At 37.4% G+C, this 27,778-nt stretch overlaps 1 protein-coding gene across 6 annotated transcripts; it reads left to right on the plus strand.

Moving 5' to 3' along the window:
• Window positions 1–27,778, plus strand: UBE2D3 (ubiquitin conjugating enzyme E2 D3). Of its 6 annotated transcripts, none has more exons than XM_047798383.1 (9): window positions 1–112; window positions 1,421–1,575; window positions 15,763–15,826; window positions 15,912–15,943; window positions 20,605–20,682; window positions 21,870–21,975; window positions 24,037–24,130; window positions 24,557–24,606; window positions 26,276–27,778. In XM_047798383.1, exons 2-8 carry the CDS (start codon window positions 1,552–1,554, stop codon window positions 24,603–24,605), a joined length of 447 nt encoding a protein of 148 aa, XP_047654339.1. In that variant the 5' UTR covers window positions 1–112; window positions 1,421–1,551; the 3' UTR covers window position 24,606; window positions 26,276–27,778. The 6 variants fall into 6 exon arrangements, with proteins under 6 accessions (XP_047654339.1, XP_047654344.1, XP_047654340.1 ...); XM_047798384.1 differs by lacking the exon at window positions 1–112 and adding an exon at window positions 195–322; XM_047798382.1 differs by lacking the exon at window positions 1–112 and adding an exon at window positions 505–632.

Genomic DNA, 27,778 nt, shown 5'->3' on the forward strand with positions numbered 1-27,778 from the left:
GGGCGGGCCCCCATCAGGAAGAGTGCACAAAACTGCCCTTAAGTCATTGCAGCGCTACAGCTCCGGCTGGCCAGCCACGAGACTCTCGCGAGATCCGCCTCCTCAATACCAAGTGAGGAAATTGGGGGACGCTTTCGGGAGGGGCGTGGGGCTCGACCGCGCAGCTGCCGCTTCCATTACCTTCCTCCCATGGTCTCCTTCCGGTTCTCGATGCTTCTCTGAGTCTAAGGGTTTCCGCCGCTCGTCTACCCTTCCCCCCAGCCCATGACCCGCCTCCGGCCCCCGCCCTCTCAGTCCAACCTCCGATCTGTTTAGTAAGAAGGTGCTGTTCCGAAAAGAAGGAAAAGGGTGTTGGCACAGATAGGCTCGGCTCTGAACGTGGGGAGCAAACCGCTTCCTTTTACCCTTAGATTCGTCCCGTGCTCGCGACGGCAGCGTTGGCGGACTGATACGCGGCGGTGAAGAGGCAGGAGGAGGGGGGAGGGGCGGAGCGTGGCAGCTGGCAGTAGTTCCGTCAGAGCGGACATCTTGTGGCTGTATCGTGCGCGTGAGCCCCGTAGGGCCGGGGAGGCACCAGCTGCCGCGCGGGGAGGAGGCCGAGGCCGCAGCTTGAGGGAGGCCCCGGCCCCTCTGTACGCGTGGGTGTGAACGGCTAGGGGAAGGGAAGGGAGGCCGGCCCTCTGGCCGGCCGGGTAAGAGGGGGAATACAGGCTCTGGATGGCTTGAGTGACCAGCCTGTTGGGTGGGGTGGGGTGAGAAGGCTGGAGAAGCCGGGGCCTCTTCTGCTTAGGGGGAGGGGGAATGGGCGCGTCCTCGCGTCTAAGCCGGAGCCTCAGGGGCTGCTCGGGCGCGTGGTGGCGGTGGCTGGGCGGGCGCGCGCGGGAGCGCGCTGGAAGGCGGAGTGTACGGTGGCGTCAGGGGCGATCCGGAGACTAGCTGAAGCTGCGGGGACAGCAGCCCACATCAAGCCTCTCTTTTATTTTCTTCCTCTCCCCGGCCGCACCTTTGAGCAGAAAGCGAAAGAAGCCCGGCGACGGTCCGGAGTCTCCTGTTCCCCCCTCCCCCCTTGCCTTTCTTTGCCCTAGTGACGCCGGCGTAGCGCCGACTAGGCCCCGGCTCCTCCTCTGCCGGGCCCCGGACCCTGCCCCGCACCCACCCCTTTCTCCTACGCCTCTTCCTCTCCCACCCGGGTCTCTTCCTTTTGAGAGGCCGGGAAGTCAAACTTGAAGCCACCCCCACCCCCACCCCCCGCTTTTCCCGTCACCCTCGTCCCCTGTTTGGGCCGAAGCGCGGCATAGAGGCTGTCGGTGGCTTTGCCACCCCACCCACCCCGGATCCGCGACCGTTTTTGAGGGACTTGGATTCATCAGGGTCTCTGCGGGGCCTGTGCGAGTGCTGATCTGCTCCGTTTTTGCAAAAGGCGCCTGTGTCTGGCAGAACCGGTGTGAGACGAAGAGACAATCCTTCCCAGCTGCCCGGATAATCAAGAGTTTTGGCCGGACCTTTGAGCACACACCGAGATAGTGAGGAGCCAGACGAAAAGCACAGACTATGGCGCTGAAACGGATTAATAAGGTAACCCGAGGGGCTGAAGAGAATGGAGTCGTGAGGCGAAAGGAAGGCTCAGCCCGCCGGAGAGCGTTGGGATGGGGGTGGTGTATTTAGGAAAATATTTTTTCTTGGGGTGACTTCTTTTGGGGAATGGGGAACGCGGGTATACTTAATGAAGAAATGCGGTTTAAAATGGGGAACAGAACATTTGTGGGAAAAGAGGTTTCCATGGAATCGGTGCAAATTAAGGATAGGGGAGAGTGATTGCAGGCGCCTCGTTTCTGCTTTTATGAGAGGGGTTAGTCCTGTTTGGAGTCAGAATTGCTGAGAGACGCTCCAGCAGATGTCATGGGGTTTTCTATTCTCGGTGCTTAAACTTCCCTTAGTTGCAAGACCAAGGTTCTGGGCCTTGTAGAGGAAGAAACGGGGGAAACGAAGAGGGGAGAAGATCTTCGAAGTCCCGCGGGTCCCGAACTTTGTTAGGGGTCGGGTTAGAAGTCAGACTTGCCTGCTGAGGAGCAGTGAATGAGTCTAGGCCGAAACTGTTCGTCGACTCGGGGCAGCTTGGGGTGGGGAGGAGACGGCCTGACACAATGTTGCCACTTCCTGTGTTTTTGTAATTGGGGCTTTTCACCCGAAGCTGTTTATCAGAGGCACACCGGGAACTGATGTAATTTACTTCTGGAAGCTCCCTTTTTCTTTGGCTGGTGGTGGGGATAAGGAGTGTGGTGGCCGCAAGAGAAGGCTAGGTGTACCTATTTTTGCCTCAATCCATCTAATAACACTCTCCGGGAAAATTGTTTTGCTATTTAAAATGAGGTTTGATGCTGAACTGTGGATCCAGGTTGAAAAAAATAGAATTTTTCAAGTCTCGGGGGGTGAGCGGAACCTCTACCTCCGGTGGTTTAGTCTCATTTTCTTGCTCTAACTTCTGTCCCGCATTTTAAGATGGCGCCTGCTTTAACTGGTTCAGGCTCTTTCCGGCATCTCCTTTCATAATTATGTGAAATAATAATATTTGTTCAGTGTTCATTTTTACGTCAGGTTGTACACTGCTCTGAGATCTCCTGCTCAAGACTTAACCTATATTCAAACGCTCAGGCCTTATTTTCCTTTTTTGTAACTTGTGTGTGTGATGTGTTTGGTTCTTGCACAATCGAGGAGGGTGGAGTATTTACAGCTAACTTGAAAAAAATGCCACAGAATAAATTCAGCCTTACTAAAACTAGGAGACAGAGTTTGGTGGGGTTGCAAACTTTGGTTTTGTGGGTTACTTTTTAAAAAGAGTTCATATGGAAGGAATGGCAAGGAATTGGCTTTTCTAAATCCTTAGTTTTATTAAGTGTGACTTAGGGATTTATTTGGCAGAACCGGTGTCTTAGCAAAAATAAAGGTATAGATCTTCATAATGGTGTTGAAATTGCAAATTTTGTTTTAGGCCATTGTTGTATTGTCTTTGTGGGTTTTGTAAAATAGAAACTTAGGTCTTTATAGTTTGGAGATGGAAGAGTTTAGGAACTAAAGTAAAATGGATTATTAAACATCTTTCTGTGACCACTTTGAAAGCAAGCAGCACATTGGAGAAACATGTTTTTCAGGGATAGTTAATACAAGGAACATGACGTTCAGCACAAATCAAAACCTTTTATCTGTGGAAATTAATTCAGGCCCCTAGGTGTGGAATAATTTCAAATCCATAGCTTTTTATGCCATTGGACTTTAAAGGAAGGTCTCATTGATTTTTTTTCTTTTACAGGTGGTACCCAGCTGCTGTGACACCACTTTAATGATTTAAAAGCTCTAGAGAGGCAGTGTCATAGTTAAGAGTGAGAACTTTGGAGCAAAAAGGCTTCAGTTAGAATTCTAGGATTAGGCGAGTTTATCTGTGTGCCTTTATAAAATGAGTATTTGTTACGTATGAGCTGTAAATAATTGAGTGCTTATTATGTATCAGGCACTATTCTACACCCTAGGGATGCAGCCTTGAGCAAAAAAAAATTTTAAATTAAATAAGTTAATACGTGTCTTTGAACAGGATCCCTAGCACATGGCACTTAAATTACTTCTGCAACTTTAATACTACTATTTTACTTTACTCATTTAGTACTCTTCATTAATACCAGATTGTCTCTTTTTGTAAATATGTTGAAGATCTGTAAATACAGAAACTTGACAGAACACTTTCCAAACTGCTAAAAAAAAAGTTTATGTGGTATATTATTAATTCAACCTATAGAAAAGTTTCATTGTCATGTGGTTAAGTCTCCAAGCAATTTTAGCAAATGGGCAATTAGGATGGTCTTCATTCTAGGCCACCTCTCTTTTAGAAACATGAGGTCAAGTAGGTATTGATGTTAGTATAGTAATTCTTGTGTCGTGTATGTATTTATTTTGAATTCTTACCTGCAGCCCCCCACATTCTAAATGTTAAGATATACATCTATTCTTCAGTGGTATTTTATTGAAATGTTTATTATTATTGGAATATTTTTAACCAATAGTAGTTCATTTGATTAAACCTTTTAATTTGTTTTTTTTCTAAAGCTTATATTCTTATGATTTTTTTTTGTTTGAGTGTTTCTTAGACCAAACAGCCTTATCAAACAACCCTATGGTTTGTTTTGTTTTGTTTTTCTCCCTCTGTTTTTTTATTTGGAAAAGCTTTCATCTTTTAAACAAGAATTAAAAAATGGGAACTCCCAATTTGGTTGGTGGTGTTAGGGGGCCATAGGCAATTTTACTACTCTCATTAAACAAAATGGCCACAGGTCATGTATTTTTGGGGAAGTTTAGAGAGAACTTTCGCTTTATATTTTATATAACCAGGCCTAAAAGAACAGCTCGTGCTCTGAGTGTTTGCATTGTTTCAGAACGGTTTGAAAGACTTGTATTAATTAATCTTATAACAACCCACGGAAGTGTAGGTCCAATTACTCCTCCATTCTTGAGATTAGGAACCTGAGGCACAGGTTTAAAAAAGAAAACCCAGGGTGATATGGCAGAATTGGTATTAAAATCTAGGCAGTCGAGCTCCACAGTGTGTGCTCTTAACCACTACATTGTCATGTCATCTTTTTAGGGTTTTGGTATTCAAAAAAATTTTCTTTTGCATGTTATTTACTAACAACCATAGATAGGACTTAACTTCTACTGTGTACCAAACACTTTCTAAGCCCTTTGTATCACCTCGTTTAATCTTCACAACAAGCATATGAAATGTATGTTTTCACTATTCCATTTTACATATAAGGAAATGGGCAAAGAGTAAGTTATTTGTGTTTGGTTAGATGGCTAGTAAGGGACTAAGATTCATATGGGATGGTCTGCCTGAAGAGCTCAAGCTCTTAAACTCCATGCTGCACTGCTATTTCGAACCATTTCAATTCCTAAATTTAATCTTGCTTCCTAAAATAAGCTTTTCTTTCCTCTCCCACCTCACGTTTGAGTAATCGGGATCTAACTTTATTCTTAGGTTATAGTTAGTTTGTGAGTTTAGCTAAAGTAAATTTTGAAAGTAGGAATGAATTTCTTTTTGGTTTGTCTTCAAAGACTGAGAACTATAGTGTGCCAGCTAATAACTAGGGGCATCCTAAAGTATGCTTGTTTCTCCTGTATGCACTATGTCTTACATGTTTCTTTTGAGAGCCTCAAGGCTTATCTTTAGCCAGCTAACTTAGTTTGTAGGATTGTTGTTGACTGAGAAATGTCAATCATATAATGACCTCAGTTTTTAATTCATTTGAGTAGGGGTGTCTTAGGCACTGTATACTTGGCTTTCATCAGAATTCTCTGCAGGGTTAATTCTAGTAGTTGTTTGTACAAGTGGAAAGTTGAGTATTCTTGTTAACATTGGAGAAAAAACTATCACTTGATACCTCTTCGTTATATTGTCTGTTGAGGATTTTTCAAAGCATTTCATTATAATCTCTTTATTAAAAAAGACACCAAGTTCCTAGTACTGAGATTAAAAAATGTTTCAGATTAAATTTTCAAATCCTAGATTAGCTTTTGCATTCTATTAGATAATGTGTGTGTGAGTTTTGACTTGGGTTACATTTATATACAAGAATGTTTATTTAATAGAGTTTTTAAAGAATATAGGTACACGGGATCTTACCAGACTTAGTGAATCATTTCTCTGGGAAGAGGCATAATTTTAAAACGTTCCCTAGGTGATTCTAAAGCCTCCCTCTGGCTAAGAACCTCAGACAAGGGGTAATCATTTAGTCGATACTTAGGAAGTCTTACTGTTTGGCACAGTAGTCTAGTCGCAGGGGATAAAAAAAATAGGGAAGGCTGTTATTACCCATGAGAATTTCTGCTTTGAGCATAGGAAACAAGCATATAAACACACAAATAGGTATTTGTCACCCTGTACAACTTTTCAGAATAATTAGAGATAAAGTAAGGGGAATATTTTAAATAAATTATATTATTCATGTATCAGATTTATTCATTGTTATTAAAGATAAGTTTTTTTCTGCACTGTATTTTGTAACTGTTAAAACTGTGGGTTTTCTCTTATACCTGCACTCTAGTTCTCTTGCCAAGAAAAACTAGTATAAACAAAAATTAGATTATTTTTATTTCACTGGAAATTTGCTTTTGATCTGGTTTTGCTACCATAACAATGATCTTATTTCAAAATTATATAGTGTAAGAATGAACAATTTAGTATCTTATTAGATAATCTGTTAAATACAAGATCTAGTCTCAAAACCATACCCTTGGCCTGTTTGTTGAATTTGTTTTATTTAACCTTTTAGGTCTTAATTGTAATTCACCAATTCTTGGTTTCTTCTTCATTTTTAGGATGGAATACTTAGATGAATCCTAGTAGCCTAGTTATAATTTCATGGGTAGTGTGTAATTGAATGTTTTCAATCACGGGACTGCTCTTAATTTGTTTTTCATATCTAAAATACCTCGTTTGCTTTCATGGATCAAAGCTTAGAAATGAAATTGGCTCTGTTTTTGCCGATTTAGAGATAGTGCTTACAAAAGAGCAGTTTTGAGTAATCTTAAGTGACTTATTTTTAATGGTGATCTAAAGAAAGAAAATTGCAGGATTATTCATTCAAGCCATTCTTTGTACCTTGTCTGAATGAACAGGCATGCATTTCTCACATAATTACTAAACAGGAAGTTACTATTTTGTCAGTGATGTAATGGGATACAGTGTGCAGCACCTACCTCTTAATCCTTAAGATAAAAGAAACTTTGAGGATTTCTTAGCAGAAATGACAAATTCCAAACTAAAATGATTTTTTAGACTATTCCTTCCCATTCTTTTTTTTTTTTTTGTCTTTTGTTGTTGTTGTTGCTATTTCTTGGGCCGCTCCCGCGGCATATGGAGGTTCCCAGGCTAGGGGTCTGATCGGAGCTGTAGCCACCGGCCTACACCAGAGCCACAGCAACTCGGGATCCGAGCCGCGTCTGCAACCTACACCACAGCTCACGGCAACGCCGGATCGTTAACCCACTGAGCAAGGGCAGGGACCGAACCCGCAACCTCATGGTTCCTAGTCGGATTCGTTAACCACTGCGCCACGACATATTCCTTCCCATTCTTAAGTCCACATACACAGTTGTTCAGATTCCAAGCTTTGCTGAGCTTCCTTCTTTTGAAACGACTTCCAGTAACAATGCATTTCTCAGATAATTGTTTCCTTCCTTTAAATTTGTATATACATACGGTATAATATTGAAGCTAAAATTTTTTATTTACTTCATAGTAAATTTGGTTGTTATAAGAACAGCTGGAGCAGTTTTTGGCTGCCTAGTTGGACAGTTAAAATTATGTTTTGACCCCTAAAATTATGTTTTGCCAGGTCATAAAGGTTTTCTGAAGGTGATTCTTAACTCAGAATTTCTTAAAAGGCACTTTTAAGAAATCTTATGCTTCCTACCTTATGCCCTCATCTCATCCTGATTCCAAAGTTGCATTTTCAGTATAGGTGTAAGAGGCAAGGGCTGTCTTTATAGTACTGATTTCCATGGTCATAACAATTCTTTGAAGTCATCAAGTAAAGGTTTTGAAATGGACTCGTGAATAAAATGTAAGAAATTAATTTATAATGGTAATGGAATGAACTTTTTTCCCAATATGTGATAGAAAACATACTGTGTTACGACTGATGATGCAAGATGAATGGCAGGGATTGAGATAGCAAATAATTGTGGAACATGGTGGTAATTATCATACTTTGGCTTTATTTTACCACAATAATCATCTGAGTTAAATTTAGCATAATGCTTAAATAATTGTGACCAGAGGTCTTAAATCTTACAAAAGGCTCATGTAATATGGCTGCTCTGTAGTTTCATTATTCAGAAATAGTTGTTTTATTTGTGGTTCATAAGCTCTTTGGAGGCAGGGATCATTTCTTATACTTCCCACTCATCCATCCAGGCCTTAAATATGTTTAATACCTTTGTTTCCTGTTCTTTGTACTGGGTGGTCAGTCATTTCACTTCATCGAATGAGGAAAATTAGAATAGAGAAGCAAGAACAAATATTTAGCAGTATATTTAGATGTCTGTTCTTGGCCAATGTCTCAGCCTTGTCATGTTGTATCTTCAGCAGTTAATTGTCAAAGATACTATGTCCCATAATGATCGAAGCAAAGATCTCCCTCGAAATAAACTAGGCTTTCTCTTTTGAGTCCCACGTAAAGAAACTCATTACTATTTAATCATGTACCTCCAGATGAGAACACTCACCGGCTTAAGCTATGCCTATTGTTGCCTTCTAGAGAAATTAGCCTTCGTTTCCTGTGAGTTTATTTCGGTTTTTAAAGGGGAGGGAGAAACATCCCAGTGGAATAAGGCCTGGATTCACACACTAGCCAGGTGTGCAGTAGGTTTCAGGGGAAGCAATTCAGAGGAAGATAATCCTAAAAGAGAAAAATTTCCCAAAAGAGCATTCCACGGCAAAGAAATGTCTAACTTTGAGTTTGTTTTTTTGTTTTTTTTTAATGGACCGTATGGTTTATGGTTTTTTAGCATTATACTCTAGATCTATGTCCTTGATCCATCTCAGTGTCCTTTCAAGATGAGTGGGAGTCTTTAGGAATTCCCACCATTTGCCAGCCTCCCCTGCCCACTATTTGCTTATTCAGTGGGCTTAATAGTTGGCAAAGAACCTACCTGAGTCACACTCTTCTCCTTGGTGGGGAGGTATGGTCAACAGAGTATGAAGACGAGTGGTACTATATGTGAACTGTTCTTTCTGATCCTTGCCACTGTTCTAACTACTGTACTAAGAAGCAGAGAGCTGACAATTTCAGTTCTTCATATAATTTTATCAGTTGTTTTTGTCTCTAAAGTCTATGAACCTTACAGCCTTTAAAGTCATGAGGTGAAAACCAAAGGCAAAATTGCTTTTGAAAATTCTTTTGAGGAGGTGCTATGTTGGAAATAGATCTCAAGTCCAATAAATACGGTTCCCTCTTGCAGTGCTACAGATGAGTGAAATGAGATGGAAACTAACAGTGAATAGTTATGGAGAAGTAAGGAAATGTCAGTTTTCCATATCTTGTTTAATCTGTGGCATTGGTTCCTTGAATAGAATGGAGAGTTGGGTTGGTGTGATTGAAATTGTTTTCTCCATTTTGCCAAATACTGCATCAAATTGTTTAACTTAATTACGTCTTTGACAGTCTTGAGCAAGCAGTCTTAAACCTATCCCTAGACTGATTGTTCAGGTTGTCTAGTAGATAAACTGCTCTCCTATCCATCCTAAAGCTCATCAGGTCCTATATTTGAGCTCAATCTTTCCTTTCTCCCTTTAAGGGGGCACTAATGTAAAAATGGAGGTAAGATCTATTTCCATAAGGTGATTGTAAAGGTAAAATGATCAGTTTAAAATCGTTTTTCATCCCTACTGACACCTTACCTGCATTAATTCTTCTCTCACTTGAATTATTGCTCTAGCTTATTAATGCAGTTCTCTACTCATCTGTCCTTTTTAGTAGGGATTGTACAATATGGAGGATGAAGAGGGTCTGTGTGACACCCTATAAATGAAGTAAAGTTTTGTGTGAGTGTGTGTGTTTGGGGGATAGAGGGTCAGTAATTCATAGATTCTTAGAAGTCCTTGTTGTCTTTGTCACAAATAGTGCTAAGAACCAATGTTCTGAATGATACGTATCATTTTAAACCATTTAAAAGTTTTAAAACCTTCAAAACAATGCAGTATACATGTCTAGTAATGTATTAACAAATGGGGAGATGCTGAAACCAAATTTAGACTGTTAACCTTTTCAGGAAAAGGATAGGACATCTGGGAAGTACAAGAGAGAGAGTTACATCTGCAATGCTTAAAATCTGAAGGAGGTATCATAAAGATGTCAAGCTTAACTATCAAGCTGGGTACACAGATACTTGGTTGCTTACTTTAAAAAGTTAATCACAGAGTTCTCTGGTGGTCTAGTTGTTAAGGATCCAGCTTGTCTCTGTTGGAGCTCAGGTTCAATCCCTGGCCTAGGAAATTCTGCACGCTGCAGACACAGCCCCCCAAAAGGTAATCACTAGTACTACTGATGGTACATTAAAAAAAATCCAAATCTGATACATCATGTTCATGCTTAAAAACTATCAGTGACTTCACATTACTTGTGGCATAGTCTTTAACATAACATTCAGGGCTCTCAAAAGATCTAGTCCTGATTAACTTTCTAGCCACACCTGCTACTCCCTTACCTGTATCTGGTTGTGTCTCTGGTATACCAAACTACAAACAAGTTTTTACAACCTGTTTTCTTTCATTCCCCCAGTTTTGGATTAGTTTTTCTACTTAGGACTGGTTATCTTTCAAGACCCAGCTCAAATGTCACTGTTTTAAACCCAGGCATGCTTAGTGATAACCTTTTCAGGATTCACGAAGCATTTGAATGTCTTTATCCTAAGCACTTAAGTTGTTGAAATGTAATTTGTTGTTTTTGTACTGTATCTATTTTGTATTAGCTCAGTCTGTTCAGGGAGGCACTTCATGTTCTGTTTTGGTATTTTTGGACCTAACATGCTAAGCACCAAAAAGGCAGTCTTCATATAAATGAATAAATGTTTTGTGGTGACACTTGAGCTATTATTATACTTTTTATTTCAGAAAAGGATTTAAATTAATCTTTAGTTTCTGTTCTAGTTTAACTCTGTATGATTTCCCCCTCCTTCCTCTAGTTTCACCTTGAGACTTTGCTTCATTTATATTTCTTAGATGTTTTTCAGCAAGACTCAGGCAATACATTGTGTTTTCATGGGGTAAAAAATGTATAATTGGTAACGGAGCCCAGGTAGCATTCTGTTTAGAATGGATCTCACCTCACTTTTTGCCCACCTACCCCACCCCGGATTTATTAGAAGGAAACTAGATGAGTTAACAATCAAAGCAGTAACTGTAGAAGCTACAACCTCAAGAACTGAAATTGCCTGTTTGTATGCCATGTTCTTTATCTCTACTGCCCAGTGTGGGCTCTTTTTCTTCAGATTGACCAATTTCATTTTCATTCAATTTTAGGAAATATGCCTGCCAGCAGCTCTGGGTCTCCTCCTAAGAGCTCCTGATTGGAAACGGAAGTATGCCTTCCAGCTTCAATTTGAAAATTTTGGGGTAGGGATGGATGAACAGATAGATAGGGTCAGGTTCCAGCTTAAGTTACCTTTCAACTTTTTTTGTCTTTTGTCTTTTTAGGGGCATAATACCTGTGGCATATGGAGGTTCCCAGGCTAAGGGTCTAATCAGAGCTGTAGCTGCTGGCCTGTGCCACAGCCAAGCAGGATCCAAGCCATGTCTGCAACCTACACGACAGCTTACGGCAACGCCGGATCTTTAACCAGGGGATCTTTAACCAGAGCAAGGCCAGGGATCGAACCCACAACCTCATGGTTGCTAGTCGGGTTGGTTAACCACTGAGCCACGATGGGAACTCCACTTTTCAACTCTTTTTAGAGCTAATTACTGAAGCTGAAAACACAAAATTCCCTGATTCTATGATTAGCCCTCTCTGGGTAATTGGTTAATGGTAGCTGACAACTACCCAACACTATAATTCTACCATTGGAGTAAGAGGAAAGCATTTCCAAGAAAGTAGGGGAAGATGGTTTGAGCAGACAAAATGCTGTATATAAGAGCATCTGAGGTAACTTATGCTTGTTTTCAAGTTTTTTTAGGTTTTTTTTTTTTAAGGGCTGCACCTGCTGCTTATTGGGAGTTCCCAGGTTAGGGGTTGAATCAGAGCTACAGCTGCCAGCCAACACCACAGCTACAGCAATTCAGGATCCAAGGCACACCACAGCTCACAGTAACACTGGATTCTTAACCCACTGAGCAAGGCCATCAATCAAACCTGCATCCTCATGGATACTAGTCTGGTGTTTAACCGGCTGAGCCACAACAGGAACTCCACTTTTAGGCCTTTTTTTGATGTTGACTTTAAAGTAAGTTTTGGTATGTAAGTTATTTAGATCTTTGAGTGTTATTTCAGAGATGGGTTAGTCATGGAGAACTTGGAAAATAAGGCATTAAGAAATTATATGAGAGGATTAAGAACCTGAACTATGAGTGTGAAGAGCTGAAATTCAGTGGTAACTGAAATTAGGCATTTACTCTAAAGGAGTTAAAAGTGTCAGCATATGATGGCTTAGTGATTCATAGATACCAGTGTGCAGGAAAACTCATTAAAAAGTATTTTCTTAGATTTGACTCAAAACGTGCAACTTTCAACTAAGATGTTGATACATTGTAGATCTTTATGAATACCTGAACTTTTGTTATGAAGTTGTTCTGACTAACCATCATTAAATTGCTTTTTATTTTAAAATAACTGATCAAGCAGGAGTTCCCTGGTGGTCTATTGGTTAGGATTTGGCACTCTTTTCACCACTGTGGCCAGGGTTCAATCCCTGGTCTGGGAACTGAGATCCCACGTCAAGCTGCTACATACTGTGGCCAGAATAATAATAATAACTGCTAGGTATTTTTAAGCCGTTCTACCAGATTATCACATTTAGAACAGTGTGTTTAAGTACACAGTTTGGGGTAGATCAGTGTAAGAAATTCATTTTAGTAATACTAGAATTCAGGTGTGTATTAGGCATTTTTAGGTAGAACCACGTGAAATTGCAGTTTCTATAGTTCAAAAATGGCCAAGTGTTAGTAATTTCATATGACTCAACCTAGTAACATGGTTTCTTGAAAACCCCATCATAAATACTCCATGAGTTGCTGACCTTGTGTTATTAATGTATAATGTGGGCTTTCATTTGCTTAAATGAACATGTTATAGACAACTAAGCATAAAATTTCATCACACAGCCAAAAGATTTAAATGAGCTAAGGCTAAAACATGTAGCCTGTTTCTAAAGCTGTTTTGCTTTTGTTTAATAAACAAATGGTAGGAGTGCTTATCCAGGAAATCTTGCATTCAAGATGGGTAGTCTGCTTGCTTTGAGTACCTAATAGATTGTAGGCCAGGTAGTGTGCCTACGTATTTTGTCTCATTCATCCTTTCAAAACTTCTGTAAAAAAGAGGATTTCCTATTTTAGAGGAGAGGAAAGAAGCCTAGGAAATAGTAGGTCCAAGTTGGATTAAAAATGAGACTCCAACCTGATTAAATTGAGGGAGGTGCCTATTCAGTGTCCTTAATTATTTCATGATGCCATATTTGAGTTCGAATTGTATGTGTTAGTTTGTGGTTGGGTTTTAATAGCCATCTTGAAAAGTCAGATCTTCATTGTTTTGTAGGAAAGCTGGGGAGGGTGGTTTGGAACAGGTAAGTTTTTAACCTTAAAATAACCTTTCTTGGACTCTTATGTTCCTTAAGAGGAAATTAGACTGTGTGTTAGCTTCTGGTTTATCTTTTTTTGGTGGGCCAATTAAACAACAGAACAAAAATTTATATGGTCTTTGAACATGGAAAAACTTAACATCAGAGACTACTTGATTTTTATCTACAATAAAGTACATATACGTTGAGAAGGTGTTAAAAGTAGCTTGCTATTATAAAGTGGCTGATCATGGAATGTAAATAAGTGCTTTACGAAAAGGTCATGTGGATAGTGATTAGTTTGAGGTGCCAGTGTATTTCTTTTTCTTTTTTTTATAATGGCCAAACCTGTGGCATATGGAAGTCCCCAGGCCAGGGATTGAATCTCAGCTGCAGCTGTGACCTATGCCTATGGCAGATATGGATCCTTTTAACTCACTGCACCAGGCAGGGGATTGAACCCCAGCTGCTGCATTCAGATTCTTAACCCACTTTGCCACAGAGGGAACTTGCATTTCTTTTTTTTTCTTTCAACTCAAAAAAACTGATTCAGTTCTGAAATACTTCTATGGGTTTTGTTTTTGTTTTTGTTTTTTTCTTCTTCTTCTTTTTTAAGATTCCTACTGATCAGAATCCAAAGTGTTTGGAATGATATATGTTGAACATATGAGGGTATATTTACATAGGCAGCCATAAAAGTCTGAGCTGATTTCCATCAACTTAATTAAGACTGAATCCTGGTATCTTTGGCTACCTTGGTAACCATTTAAGCAGTTGAAGTTTGAGTTCAGAAGCAAATTGGCAAAGGCAGTGTTTTGTCCCAGTTTTATTTTTGAGATACAACTGGTATATGGTGTAATAGATGTACAACATAATTATTTAGTATGTGTATATTACAAAATTATTACCCCAAGGACAATTCTTCTGTATTGGTTTTTATTTTTAATTTTATGGCTGCACCCATGGCATATGGAAGTTTCCCAGGCCAGGGACTGGCTGCAGCTGTGGCAGTGCTGGATCCTTTAACGTACTGCGCCAGACTGGAGATGGTACCCGAGCCACTACAGTTGGCTTCTTAATTAGCCCACCATACCACAGCAGGAACGCTGGATTTTTTTATTTATTTTTTATTTTCTTTGTGCAGAGAGTCTAGACTGATCATTTCTGAACAATTGGCTATTTTTTTGAAGTCCATTTTGTTGACTATGTTGTAAAAGCAAATATTTGCTCTAGTTACCTTCCTGCAATGTGTACTCTCTGCCTTTTTCTTAGTAAGTCCACTATTAAGGGTCTATGAATCACTGTATTGTCAAAGGTTCTGTATCAGTATCTATAGATAGAGCTGTATTGAGTAAGAAGAAACTTTAGTTTTCTTACTGTATTATCCATATGGGTTATGCACAAGTTATGGAAAGGCTAAATACATACTTGTTGGAAATGGTCAAAGGTCAAATGGAATTGTGGAAAACAGCATGTTCTGCTAAGAGCAGACTTTTTTCTACCTAAAGAGGTAGATTTTTCCAGAGTTTTATTTAACACTGAGTAAAAGACAAGACTGAGTTGAGGGAATAAGGAGATCAAACCAAGACGAGTACTTAACTAACCCAATGAGAGATTTTTTAAGTGGAAAATGGGGTAGTGTGGTTTAGAAAGAACAGAGTATTTAAAACAGTAGAAACAAGGGCCTCTGGGATAGTTTCAAAAATTCAGCAGTAACGTGAATGTTGAGAACTGCCCAAAATTCTTAAGCTAAAAAGTATCTGATTACAACTTTCCATTTTGTAGGAGAATAGCTTTTGTTTATGTGCAGGCATACCTTGAAGATACTGAGAGTTTGGTTCCAGACCACCAAATAGAGCAAGTAGTCACTTTGTTTCCCAATGCATATAAAAGTTATATTTACACTATACTGTAATCTATTACATGTGCAATAACATGTCTAAAAAATTTGCGTACTTTAAAAACACTATATTGCTAAAAAAAGGCTAATCTGAACCTTCAGCAAGCTTAAATTTTTTCCTGGTGGAGGGTTTGAAATATTGTAGGAATTATTAAAATAGACAAAGTGAGCAAATGCTGTTGGAAAAATGACATCAATAGACGAGCGTCTAGCAGGGTTGCCACAAACCCTCAATTTGTTAGATATAAATAAAAACTACTCCCCTGTGCAGTGTCGGTGAAGGACAATAAAGCAAGGTATGCCTGTGATGAAAATTCATATTGATGTGTATGCTTTTATGACCACCTAGCCCCAGTGTATGTTCGTAAATTGCTATACTTAGTATGTCCCAGGAAGTGGATGGGGTAGGCTACTTATGTTTTCTTTCCTAATAGAATGTATTGTTACTGTAAATTGTGATTATACGTCCCTTAAAGAATGACTCTCAACTCGGCTAGTGTTTTCTGTTATGGTTACATGACCCAGCATTTTCTATCTTGGTGTAGGAACTTAGTGATTTGGCCCGTGACCCTCCAGCACAATGTTCTGCAGGTCCAGTTGGGGATGATAGTAAGTAATTTTCAAATGATTTTTGTGGCTAGTTTCAAAAAAGTTTGTGCATTTATAGATAATAACGAGTGTTTTCTTTTTCTAGTGTTTCATTGGCAAGCCACAATTATGGGACCTGTAAGTACTGAAAATTATGTTCTTGTTTTTAATTAAAAATCCAGCATTGATCTAGTTAGAGATTACTACTTAGTTTTATTTTATCACATTGTAATTATATTTTGGATTTAACCATAGTTAATGGCTTTTGAAAGAAACAATCAGTCATTTGTTGAATACACTGTGTTTGTCCCTATGTCTGGGTTCTAAAGTATAGCATTTCTATGGCATATTAAATATCTCTTCTTGTCTAATTTTCTTTCATAGCAATGTAAACCATTGTCGCAGAGCTTCTGATTTATAGAGCCTGTTAATTTTCTGTCTATACCATGGTGTTGCTAGAAGACCTTAGCTTTGTGTAGCTGACCAAAAATCTAGCTTAAGTGTATTATTTGATATTTGATTTTTATAGAGCTTTAGCATCACACAAAATTTGAATATTTTTAGGTAGAAAGTGATATTTTGAATACAGCAAAATTCCTTTCTATCCTGGGTAGATAAGAAACTGTATATGCTGGATAATTGAATATTCAGAATTATGGATACCATCTAAGAATTTCACAGAATTAGAGCGCAGTAAAACATCCTGGGGTAAGACTGTATCTTGCACAATACTTAAACTTTTTTTTTTTTTTTTTTTGACTTGGAAGGTGCTTAAGGATTTCTATTCTACGTTATTGTGTTACTGAATTTTCTGTTTTCTTCCCCTTTTTTGCTATTCTAATCTCAGTATAAATATCAGTAATGTACTAGGTGAGAATAATGATCAGTAAGTAGGTACTTAGGATTCTAAAAGAGGAAATGCTCTTGGGGAAAAAAAGTTAACCAGTGGGTGGGTTGGATCAGGAGATTATTTAGCAGTTCTGATTATAAATCAAATTTGGGGGGGTGGGATTTAGTTTAGTAATTTGAGATATGTCTGATTATCTTAATGAAACCTACAGAGTTCAGTTAATGACCAACTTAATGAAACCTGTAAGTTCCCAGTTATCTCGGTCAATTTTAATGTTTTAAGTGCTTGGTTTTGTCTCATTCTGTGAAAAAATTGTGATTTTATTTATTTATTTATTTTTCTTTTACATGCACATAGTTTAACTCATGACTTACCCTGTTTGCCAACACGAATATTCTAAAAGTTGACAGTCTGCATAAAACTCTGACTTAGGCCCTCATTCCACAAGCAGTAATGGCTTGGGATGTGGTAGCAGCTGTCTCTTTTTCACATGGGGTGTGTATCTGCCACAGTTGCTACTAAAGCCCCTTAGACACTGGTATTTGCAATTTCTAGAATTTTCCCATTATAGATCACCAAGTTTCAAAGGAAAAGAATTGACTAAAATGCCTTACTATATCTACCAAGTAAAGCTTAATTTTTAATTCAGAGGATAATATAAGGTAGTGTGACCTTATACCATGGGTGTGGCCCTTAAAAAACCTTGATTTTGGTTTTTAAATATTCTGTTATTAACAAAGCAAAAAATATGTTTATACCATAACTGCATAGTTTTGCTTTAGTGACATTTTCTCTGAAATACACTTGTTTTCTCGGAGGTTAATTCTCACTGGATTTCAGGAATGAGTCAGACATAAAAACTCATTGAAAATGCAAATTTTAATTGTACTCTTCACAAATAAGCACCTAAGTTTAGATGCTAGCTTATAAGTAGTTAACAGCTATCGTACTTACCTATGAAATGTATCAGTGAAACAGCAATTTTATTTTGGCTTTTGACTGCACTTTTGACACACCATCACAGTTTGGATGGAATTTCATTAGTATACCTACCTTTACCCTAAGTGTCATGCAAATGTGACCCAAACAGTGGGGCTGGTGGTGGCGTAACAATCCATAAACTGCGGATTAGCTGAGACCACAGATGTTACCAAATTATACTTTTTTGCTTTGGAGCCCTTCTTAGGTCAAAGTGAAGGCAATATCACAGAACTAAAGATTTCTGGCTTTCTAAGGAGTGGAGCATCTACTTTAGATTTCAGTCAGGTTACTATTGGATTTTGGTGGGTTATCGTCAGGGTATGTTCTTGATCATTGAGCAAAAATGCTTGTTTCTTAAAACCTATGTGCTAGCTTATTTCTGAAGGTAAGATACTTCGGAAGCACAAATACTGCAAAAATAAACCTTTGAAAGAATTGGCAGAGCATTGCTAGTTATGTGCTTTTTAAACTTTGGCTGGTTTTTTAAGAGAAATTTCCATGAAGATTTGATGCAGTGAGGAGAAACTAACTTCCTTACCTATCGTTTCTGGTACATACATGTACGTGCTTGAGTTTTTTAATGGGAATGGAACGGGCAGAATTTTGAGGACCGCGCTCAGTTCTGCCTAATCTGTGTTAATGTAGAAGTAGTATATCTGTGAGTAATAATAACTTTCAACAGCCTGAGCAGAATCAACTACAAAAATCATCTGAAGTAAAATAATTGCTCTATAGGTATTGTTTTATTGGTCCATAGGGTTAACTTTTCAGTTTATATTTAAGTATATTGTGTTTTTCATACAAAGATGAAAACTCCTCTTCAGTACCATTCTCTTTACAGAGCTTTATAGTCTAGTGTAAGAAGGAAATACAATTAAATAAGTTCCAGTCATGTTGGGCAATAGTAATTGTGTACAGAATAAGGTGGTAAAAAGGGGCAGCCAGCAGTTTGGACCACAGGGAAGTCTGAATTGTAAGATATTTAAGCATAAGATGGACCCTACGGAATAAGTAGGGTCCTGCAGATAAAAGAATATTCCAAGAAATGGAAGACCACTTGAGCATTAGGGGGAGGCATAAATTGGAGGGAAAAGCCAGTGATGCCAGGAATAGCAGTAGTAAGCCATGGCCATAATATGGACAAAAGATAATAAGATCCTTGAACTTTGGCAGTGGGCATAAGGAGTCAAGAGACTTTATGGCTCTTTGGGATTTGTCAACTACTTTGAAGAGTTGGGGAAGAATCAGTGATGAGATCCTGGTTTGTAGCTTTATTCTTGTGGTTTGTGTTCACATGAGACATCTAAGTCGACAGTAGGGATTTGAGTATATGTCTTGGAATGATTAATAGAGGCAGATTCCAGAGTTACCAAAATAAGTGCGGGACAGGAGACAGAAGCAGAAGATGGATCTGTAGAAATACCAGTATATTATGGTTGCCTTAGGGGAAGAGTACAGACGCTGAGAGAGGAGCAGTTTTGACTGGAGGTAAACCAGGGTAGATGGTTTCTAAAGAAGAGATCCAATTCTGGATTTCTAAGATTTGGGTCAATTTGCTGGTTAAGTATTATTTTTCTTGATGAATTTTTTTTTGCTGTCAATTTATAGTAATTGGGTAAGGATTAAATGAACTATATTAAAGTGTCAGGTTGTGGTTATTTGCCTGACATCCACAGTGGGCATAGTGAAGGCTCCTGTAAGCACTGTATACACCGTCCCTCTAAAGGAGAGCAATAGGTGCAGATTACTGCACATTTTCAAATACATCTAAACGTTGGCTCTTTGCATATCCAGAGGCAATTGGGCAACTCCACATATTTTTTTTTGGTAGCACCCAGAGCCTATGAAAGTTCTCCAGGCCAGGGGTCAGACCTCCATCAGAGCCACAGCAGTGACCATGCTGGATCCTTAACCCACAGAATCACAAGGGAACTCCATTTTAAAACAGGAAACTTTGACCTTAAAATCCGTGACGAGGTCACTGACATCTTCTGGCAGCATTCTGTGGTCAGTCATTTCAGTGGTCTTGCTAAGACCTGGGTTTGAATCTTTGTTCTGTCATATCCCAGTTGCATACTTGACTAAGTTAAAGTCCCATTTTACTCACTGGTAAAAGTGATTATCTTTTTCCTGGTACTGGTTAAATTAAATATAAAATCCTAGCAAGTTGCTCCCAAATGTTACTTCATACTAACATTGTATTATATTTATTTCTAAAGAGATCTTCATACTCAAAATTATGAGCAAAACAGTTAAGGAGAAAATGTACTGTCCTGCTCGAGCTTGAAATTTCTATATTTTCTGTTAAACTGGACCAAAAAACCCCCAAAACATCCCATATTTTTCCAAATCTAGTAATCCCCTGTGTTGATTTGTTGCACAGAATTTGGTAGTATGCTTTTTGAAGAAAAAACTTTGATGGTTTTAAATGAGAATTTGGAGGAGCCATTTGGGAACTAAACTTTCTTTAAAAATATATTTTGTTTTTGTTCTACTTCTTTTGAAGGGAGTTATGTTGCCTGTAAGAGGTAACTTTTTGGTTCGCCAGTGGCCAGAATAGCCTGTTGAAGTAAAAAGCCATTTGGGTATATTTGGTATGATTAGAAGAAATATACAAGTGTAAGATTTTTTTCAAATTGTAGTTTGCTACACCATACTATATGTAGACTTTATTGCCAAGTATACTGTGTAAGAGTCAGGATCTGGAACCTTGGGTTTCTGAATCATTTTCTCTAAAACTGGTGACTTGTGTGAAACAGGATCTAAATAGAATCCTTTATTTCATTATCTATAGTAAATATTGTGTCTTTTCATTAATGGGAACTTCATTGTGGGATAATTTTGACTATTGCAGTGTAAATAGGTAATTTTGGTTCATATTAGAAAAATGCTTAGAAATTAGAAACGTGAATTATTTAGCAGTAGTATTGTAAATAGCATAATTAAGCTTTTTTTTTTCTCTCCACAGAATGACAGCCCATATCAAGGTGGTGTATTCTTTTTGACAATTCATTTTCCTACAGACTACCCCTTCAAACCACCTAAGGCAAGTGTTTTCCCCCAAAATCTGTTAATATAAACTTGTGTTTTATTTCAGAGAAATAGAACATGCTTAGGATTTAGAGTTCTGCTTAAATTAGGACTAAATTGTTGTGCATGGATGGTGAATAAGAATAATTAAGTCTGATTGTATGTATTGAATTGAGCTGCTGATAATTGGATGCTGACTTTTAACCTTTAATTGAAGGAGTAGGCAAGCCTGAATTTTAACTTTGTGAATGGAGATAAGAACTCCCTTATCCTTAATGTTGCAAAGCTCAAATATATCACGTGAAGCTTTTTTTCCTTTGTTGTGCTTACATAGATTTGGTCTGTTAACCCTAGTGTCTTATATTATTAGGCTTCCATATATTCAACTTGAGTATGCATTTTCACATGTGGCTGCAAATAATGCCATATTTGTATTTGGGTTTAGACAGACTATAATACGTTTGGGGCTTTGAGTTTGCACGCATAAATGAAAGAAATTTATCAAAATGCACTGGGGTGACTGGTTTATAGGTATTAAAACCATGTTGTCCTTAACTTTTCAGAGCCATTAAGATAAGCTCAACCTGTGGGAGTAACTATGAAAATAATTTATAGAGAGAACATTGGCACTTAACTCCTATCTTCACAATTATAGGTGCAATATGAGAGTTTAAATGAGATAGATGTGTGATGTTCAGATTTGCGTTTTGTGTACAGTGGAAATGGAGACTCAAATACATGCCTTTGTAACTCAATACTTTAAATGATATGGTCTGTATATTTTGGTTTATGTTGGGAAGTTCCTTATTTTTTAGTGATTAATAAATACCCTTCAGATTGCTCTTTGATACTCATGCATGGTAGGGCCAAAGTAAACACAGGGAAGCAAAGATTTTGCTTCCCTGTGTTTATTTTTTAGATTAAAAAAACCTTTAAAAAAATTCTTTAGTTGTTGTATGAACATGATAGGTTGTTCCTACTGTATCATTGATAATAAATTTTTTTGCTCCAAAAAGAGGGAGCCCCTGAGGGATCTTGGTCAGAATATAATATTTCTGTAATATTTGGTCATTTTATGTGCATAAGTTAGATTTTAGCCATTTGATTCTTTTTAGTTTGTGACTGAAGTCTTCTGCTAAAACTTAGGATGCTTGTTCTTATTTGGGAAAAATACTTAAAGTTGTTTTTGATAATTTATTTTAGGTTGCATTTACAACAAGAATTTATCATCCAAATATTAACAGTAATGGCAGCATTTGTCTCGATATTCTAAGATCACAGTGGTCTCCTGCTTTAACTATTTCTAAAGGTAAAATCCTTGTAAAGAAGTAGTCTTTTGAACTGCTCTGATTGTATAATAGTTAAAGGAGTTTCAGTTTTGAGCCTACTTGTCTGAGTATTTTTATGCCAGCTTTTTTTTTTTTATAAAGGTGGTGGGGAAAGGAGTAAGGAGTTATATCAGTTTTGCTCTTTTAGCAGTATTGATAAAAGAAATTTCATGGGAAGAAATTAACATTCAGTTAAGTGTGGGAGGCATTCATAATTGGCAAATAACAATTTATTTTAATAGAATTCTATATTAAGTATTTTTGAATCTCAAGGCCAGTTGCACATCTCTCACTTAACTGCCTTTTAACTAAAATATGGTATACGAGATTTCTTGTAGGAAAATTCTCATTTTGCTTTCCTGTGTTTATTACTTTTTAGGTAAAAAACCTTTTAAAACCTTTACTTAGTTGTTGTATGAACATGGTAGGTTGTTTCTCAGTAGTAATTGCCTAAAATTTATCATGTCAAAAGTCTAGATCATTTCTGCTCTTGTGCTTTAACAAACATCCATTGTGGGACATGTCTATAGATTGTCCAGTCTCCAGATCAAAATCCCAGATGGAGATGGAGTATCTCTCCATCTCTCTTGAATGACTCTGGTCACTTTTAACCCACAAGTAAAAGCACCTACCAGAAAACAACTTAATGGGAAAGAAGTCTGCCTTTTAGTAATTTTCAGTTTTTGGTATTTTGGCTTCACATTCCTTAAGTGTGCAAAATTAGTTTTTAATGCTACTAATTATGATAATGTTTTGGCTATTTGAGGATAGCAGAGAACTTAAAGCAATCTGCTGAATACTTGGTGCAGCATTCTTCAGATTGTTTCTTGAAATAGTGTTTTAGTTTTATTTTTATGAGTATGATAAATGCAAAGCGAAACGGATTCATTTCTTAAGGCAGGTCTTCATAAAGGTATGCTTGTACAGTGCATTTGAATCTATGTTCAAAATTTCATTTGATTGGAAACAACTTTGGTGAGAGAGAAAAATAATTTGAGTGAATTCTTTGGAAGTACACTATGATTTTAGACCTGTTTTTCACCCTTATGGGTGTATTCCAGTTTCTTTTCAGATCAGGCTCTCTTAACACCTGATACCTGGTATTAAGAATGCCTTAATACTAGATTCCAAGTTTTTTTGTTTTTTGTTTTTTTTTTTTAACCGTCATTAGGAATGCACTGGAATACTGAACACTGTTTCTGTAAATGTGGGTTGAGGTTTATATCTGCCCCCCCACACACTTGGGTTTAAAATTATATTTGCTGTAATAATAGTACATTAATGTTGTCTTTTTTATGGTATTGCCTTTTATCTTCAAGGGTTGTCATAACCACTTGAAGCTTTTATATCTTAAACTTTTAAAATCTTGCACAGTGTCTGGCTACATACAGGCATTCAAAATGAATTAGATAAATGTTCCATGATGATTGGCATCCCGACGTTGATATTTTGAACAGATCAGGGTAACAGCTAGAGGTGAAGACTCACTTGGTAATAGATCTTGACATTAATTTAACCAGTACTCTTGGGGATATGGTCTCTACATTAAATTCAAGGAGACAAAACGTAGTAAGTGGGACATTTGGAAGTTTTTGTGAAACTCTCCAACAGCAGGACAGAAAACAGATTTTTTTTTTTTTAATCATGACAAACAGCTAATAGTAATATTGTGCAGATGTTCCTCGGGTATTCTTATTCAAGCCTGCCCCTCCCCCCAGTACTGAGAAACTACTTTCTCAAATTCTTATGTCATTTAACTTTTAAAAGGAGGTATAAAATAATATGGCATCATTTGACTATCAGAACTGAATTTGGAAGATTTTTATAGACAGTAAACTTGATGCCAACAAAGTTTACTATTTTTAGTATTTATTTACCGGGAACTTGTCCCCTATGAAGCAGAATCCTTGTAAAGCTTTTTCCTGTGGAGATTAAGATGTAAACTAATGAAATCTTTGATTGAGGTTTATAATACAAGTTTTTTAATACTTTTATTTATCCAGATTCCCTATGATGAGTAACAGACATTTGTTTTCTTCCAGTTCTTTTATCCATTTGTTCACTGCTATGTGATCCAAACCCAGATGACCCCCTAGTGCCAGAGATTGCACGGATCTATAAAACAGACAGAGATAAGTAAGTATGTGGTCATTTAAAGAAACAGTGTAAAAAGTGGCTTTTGTTGATAAGTTAGGCTTATACTCTGCTGTAAATTGTGGCAGTGCCAGGAAGACTGCTTATTTCTGGTAAGATTGTTGAAATGTGCAGAAAGCTGGTTATTGAAATGTGAATGTTTTTAAAAATAACTAGGTTTTTGGTTTATGTGGCAGTAAATAAATAGCCCCTCTAAAATGTTTTGTTTTTCTAATATGTTCAACACTTTGTCACTTTAAGTTTTGGGGAAGAAGGCTATTTTTTCTTCATCCCAATTATGTTTTTAGAAAAAAAAATTGGTAATGTTGTAAAGATTTGGTCTAAAATTTTCATATATTGAATTCTTATGTACAACTTTACCATTATAACTTACGTATGTAATAATGCTAAGTATACTTGTTCAATTAGGTACAATAGGTTAGCAAGAGAGTGGACAGAGAAATACGCTATGTTGTAGGGTAAGAGGATCTGCACTCTATGGTGCGCTTATTCATGGTACTGCCAGCACTTGAGTGCTGCATGCGTTAAGACACTGTATTAACTAACAAAAGGTAACAGGTGTGGCAGTTTTTTGAAAACTGTAGTGCTTGGTGTCTGTTTAGCGTGAAAGTATACCCAGTAGTCATTATTGCTTGAGAGTACTTTTGCATGGCAAAGCAGTTATATAGCACTAGAAAGAATGGAAATTTTAGTATCTTTTTCAAACTACTGTAGTATTTAAATTTTAACTTTAAAATTGGTATTATTTTTAAACCTCAATACTATATGGAATGTGGTGACTTAGATTTTGCCAAGAGATAATAATGTAAAGGAGAAACACTTTTAAACCTAAGCGTCTAAACTAAATGTTCATTACTGACAAGCATGCTTTAGTGTCAACTGTACTTTGTGGCTCCCTGTATGCTAAATGAAACCTTTGTTTTAAAGTGCTGGCTTTATGAGATGTATACTTAAATGAGGTAAACATGAATTGGTAGGAAGAATTTCTGTATGTTAAAGTTTAGAAAAGTGGTTGGACTGTGTTTAGTTCTCAGTTTGAAATGAAGTTAGTATTTTATAGAGCTCAAATTATCAATATAAATCAAAAAGTTCCCCTATGCCTTTTGATATATATTCATTTCTTAAGGTTATTTACTATATTTTTTTTTGCGGGTAAGTATCCTATGGCACGGTTGTAATACATGGAGAAATTGATAGAATTTATCAATATTGATGATTTTCCTCGGTAATAAATAACCTTACTTGTGTGTGAATTACCTGTTGATCTTTTAAAGATGCCTCCAGTTGTACAGAGTCCCATTCATCAGGTCTCAACTGGGGCTTGTTACTGCTAATCACCACACTTTAAAAGTAACACGTGGTTTTAATTAACACATCAGTCAAACCCACTTGAAAACTACTGCTCCCACCTCTTAATCTACCTGTGCCAAAGTCTCTAAGGCATTTTCTCTTCTGGTAATATCCAGGGTCAAATAACTTCTCAAAGTCTAGGATTCAGATAAAAATGTTCAGTTCACTGTTTGGACTGGTTTTAATGAAAATTTCTATAAGTGTATACAGTGTGTGTGCTGTACTGATATAGGTCTGTGATGAATTGTAGTAATTGTGATAATTTTTTAAATGTTAAAGTTTTATGGAATGGATACTAATTGTACAGTTTCTAATAGAACATGAGCTCAGTGGCAGGGGAGAAGAAAGGTCTTTTTAATTTTTTTATTATAGTAGATTTACAGTGTCCTGTCAATTTCTGCTATACAGCAAAGTGACCCAATTATATATACATACACATTCTTTTCCTCACATTATCTTCCATCACGTTCCATCACAAGTGATTAGATAGAGTTTCCTGTGCTGTACATCAGGAAGGTCTTTGATTTTTGTTAGCTTCCCCATTCTCAGTACTTCATATGTTTATAAAAATTGTAGAACATTGTCTTTAAAAAGTTGTCATTTCCTACATTGTTTTGAGTACCAGTGCCTTTTCTTCCTTGTTGGCTTTATTCTAATCACAGCCATTAAAGACGACTCCATGTTAGGTCTAGAAATAAAATAGATTCTTTCCTTCCTTTTTAAGTATTAGGAATTACTTGCTTTAACTTTTTAAATAACATCTTTTTTTATTTACAGGTACAACAGAATATCTCGGGAATGGACTCAGAAGTATGCCATGTGATGCTACCTTAAAGTCAGAATAACCTGCATTATAGCTGGAATAAACTTTAAATTACTGTTCCTTTTTTGATTTTCTTATCCGGCTGCTCCCCTATCAGACCTCATCTTTTTTAATTTTATTTTTTGTTTACCTCCCTCCATTCATTCACATGCTCATCTGAGAAGACTTAAGTTCTTCCAGCTTTGGACAATAACTGCTTTTAGAAACTGTAAAGTAGTTACAAGAGAACAGTTGCCCAAGATTCAGAATTTTTTAAAAAATGGAGCATGTGTATTATGTGGCCAATGTCTTCATTCTAACTTGGTTATGAGACTAAAACCATTCCTCACTGCTCTAACATGCTGAAGAATCATCTGAGGGGGAGGGAGGTGGATGCTCAGTTGTCACATCAAAGGAAGCAGCATTATTCTAGCAGCATCCATTCTTGTTTAAACCTTCCACTGTTAGAGATTTGAGGTTACATGATATACTTTATGCTCATAACTGATGTGGCTGGAGAATTGGTATTGAATTTATAGCATCAGCAGAACAGAAAATGTGATGTATTTTATGCATGTCAATAAAGGAATGACCTGTTCTTGTTCTACAGAGAATGGAAATTGGAAGTCAAACAACCCTTTGTATTCCAAAATAGGGTCTCAAACATTTTGTAATTTTCATTTAAATTGTTAGGAGGCTTGGAGCTATTAGTTAATCTATCTTCCAATACACTGTTTAATATAGCACTGAATAAATGATGCAAGTTGTCAATGGATGAGTGATCAACTAATAGCTCTGCTAGTAATTGATTTATTTTTCTTCAATAAAGTTGCATAAACCAATGAGTTAGCTGCCTGGATTAATCAGTATGGGAAACAATCTTTTGTAAATGCAAAGCTGTTTTTTGTATATACTGTTGGGATTTGCCTCATTGTTTGACATCAAATGATGATGTAAAGTTCAAAAGAGTGAATATTTTGCCATGTTCAGTTAAAAGTGCACAGTCTGTTACAGGTTGACACATTGATTGACCTGATTTATGCAGAATTAATAAGCTATTCAGATAGTGTAGCTTTAGTATGCTGCACAAGATATTGGCAGCCTGGGAGTTCATAGGTGGACTTGGGACCCAGCAGTTTTGAAACATGTATATGGAGTTTAAGAAATTTATTTTCCAGGTGCAACCCCCATCTAACTAAATTTTTTCTTCACCTTGTACACTTGACAGTTGAAAAGACCATAATACGGGAGTAATAATGGGTCAAAATTTACAAAATAAAGTACTGTTTTGGTGTGGGAGTTGTCATGAGGCTGTGTTGAAGTGACTTAACTATGTGGGATATTGAGTTTTTTAATGGATTGAGTATCCATTGAAATGGATTTGTTCAGCCATTTACATTAATGAGCATTTAAATGCAACAGATATCATTTCAGGTGACTTAACATGAATGAATAAAAGTCAATGCTATTGGATTGTT

The sequence above is a fragment of the Phacochoerus africanus genome, chromosome 10, assembly GCF_016906955.1.
Source record: "Phacochoerus africanus isolate WHEZ1 chromosome 10, ROS_Pafr_v1, whole genome shotgun sequence".
Lineage (NCBI taxonomy): Eukaryota > Metazoa > Chordata > Mammalia > Artiodactyla > Suidae > Phacochoerus > Phacochoerus africanus.

What these genes read in the sequence shown, in the direction of transcription:
- UBE2D3 (XM_047798383.1), top strand. Translation starts at nt 1,552, where the DNA reads ATGGCGCTGAAACGGATTAATAAG. An exon ending in AGGTCCAGTTGGGGATGATA is followed by an intron (nt 15,827 to 15,911) that starts GTAAGTAATTTT and finishes TTCTTTTTCTAG; the next exon opens with TGTTTCATTGGCAAGCCACA. An exon ending in AAGCCACAATTATGGGACCT is followed by an intron (nt 15,944 to 20,604) that starts GTAAGTACTGAA and finishes TTCTCTCCACAG; the next exon opens with AATGACAGCCCATATCAAGG.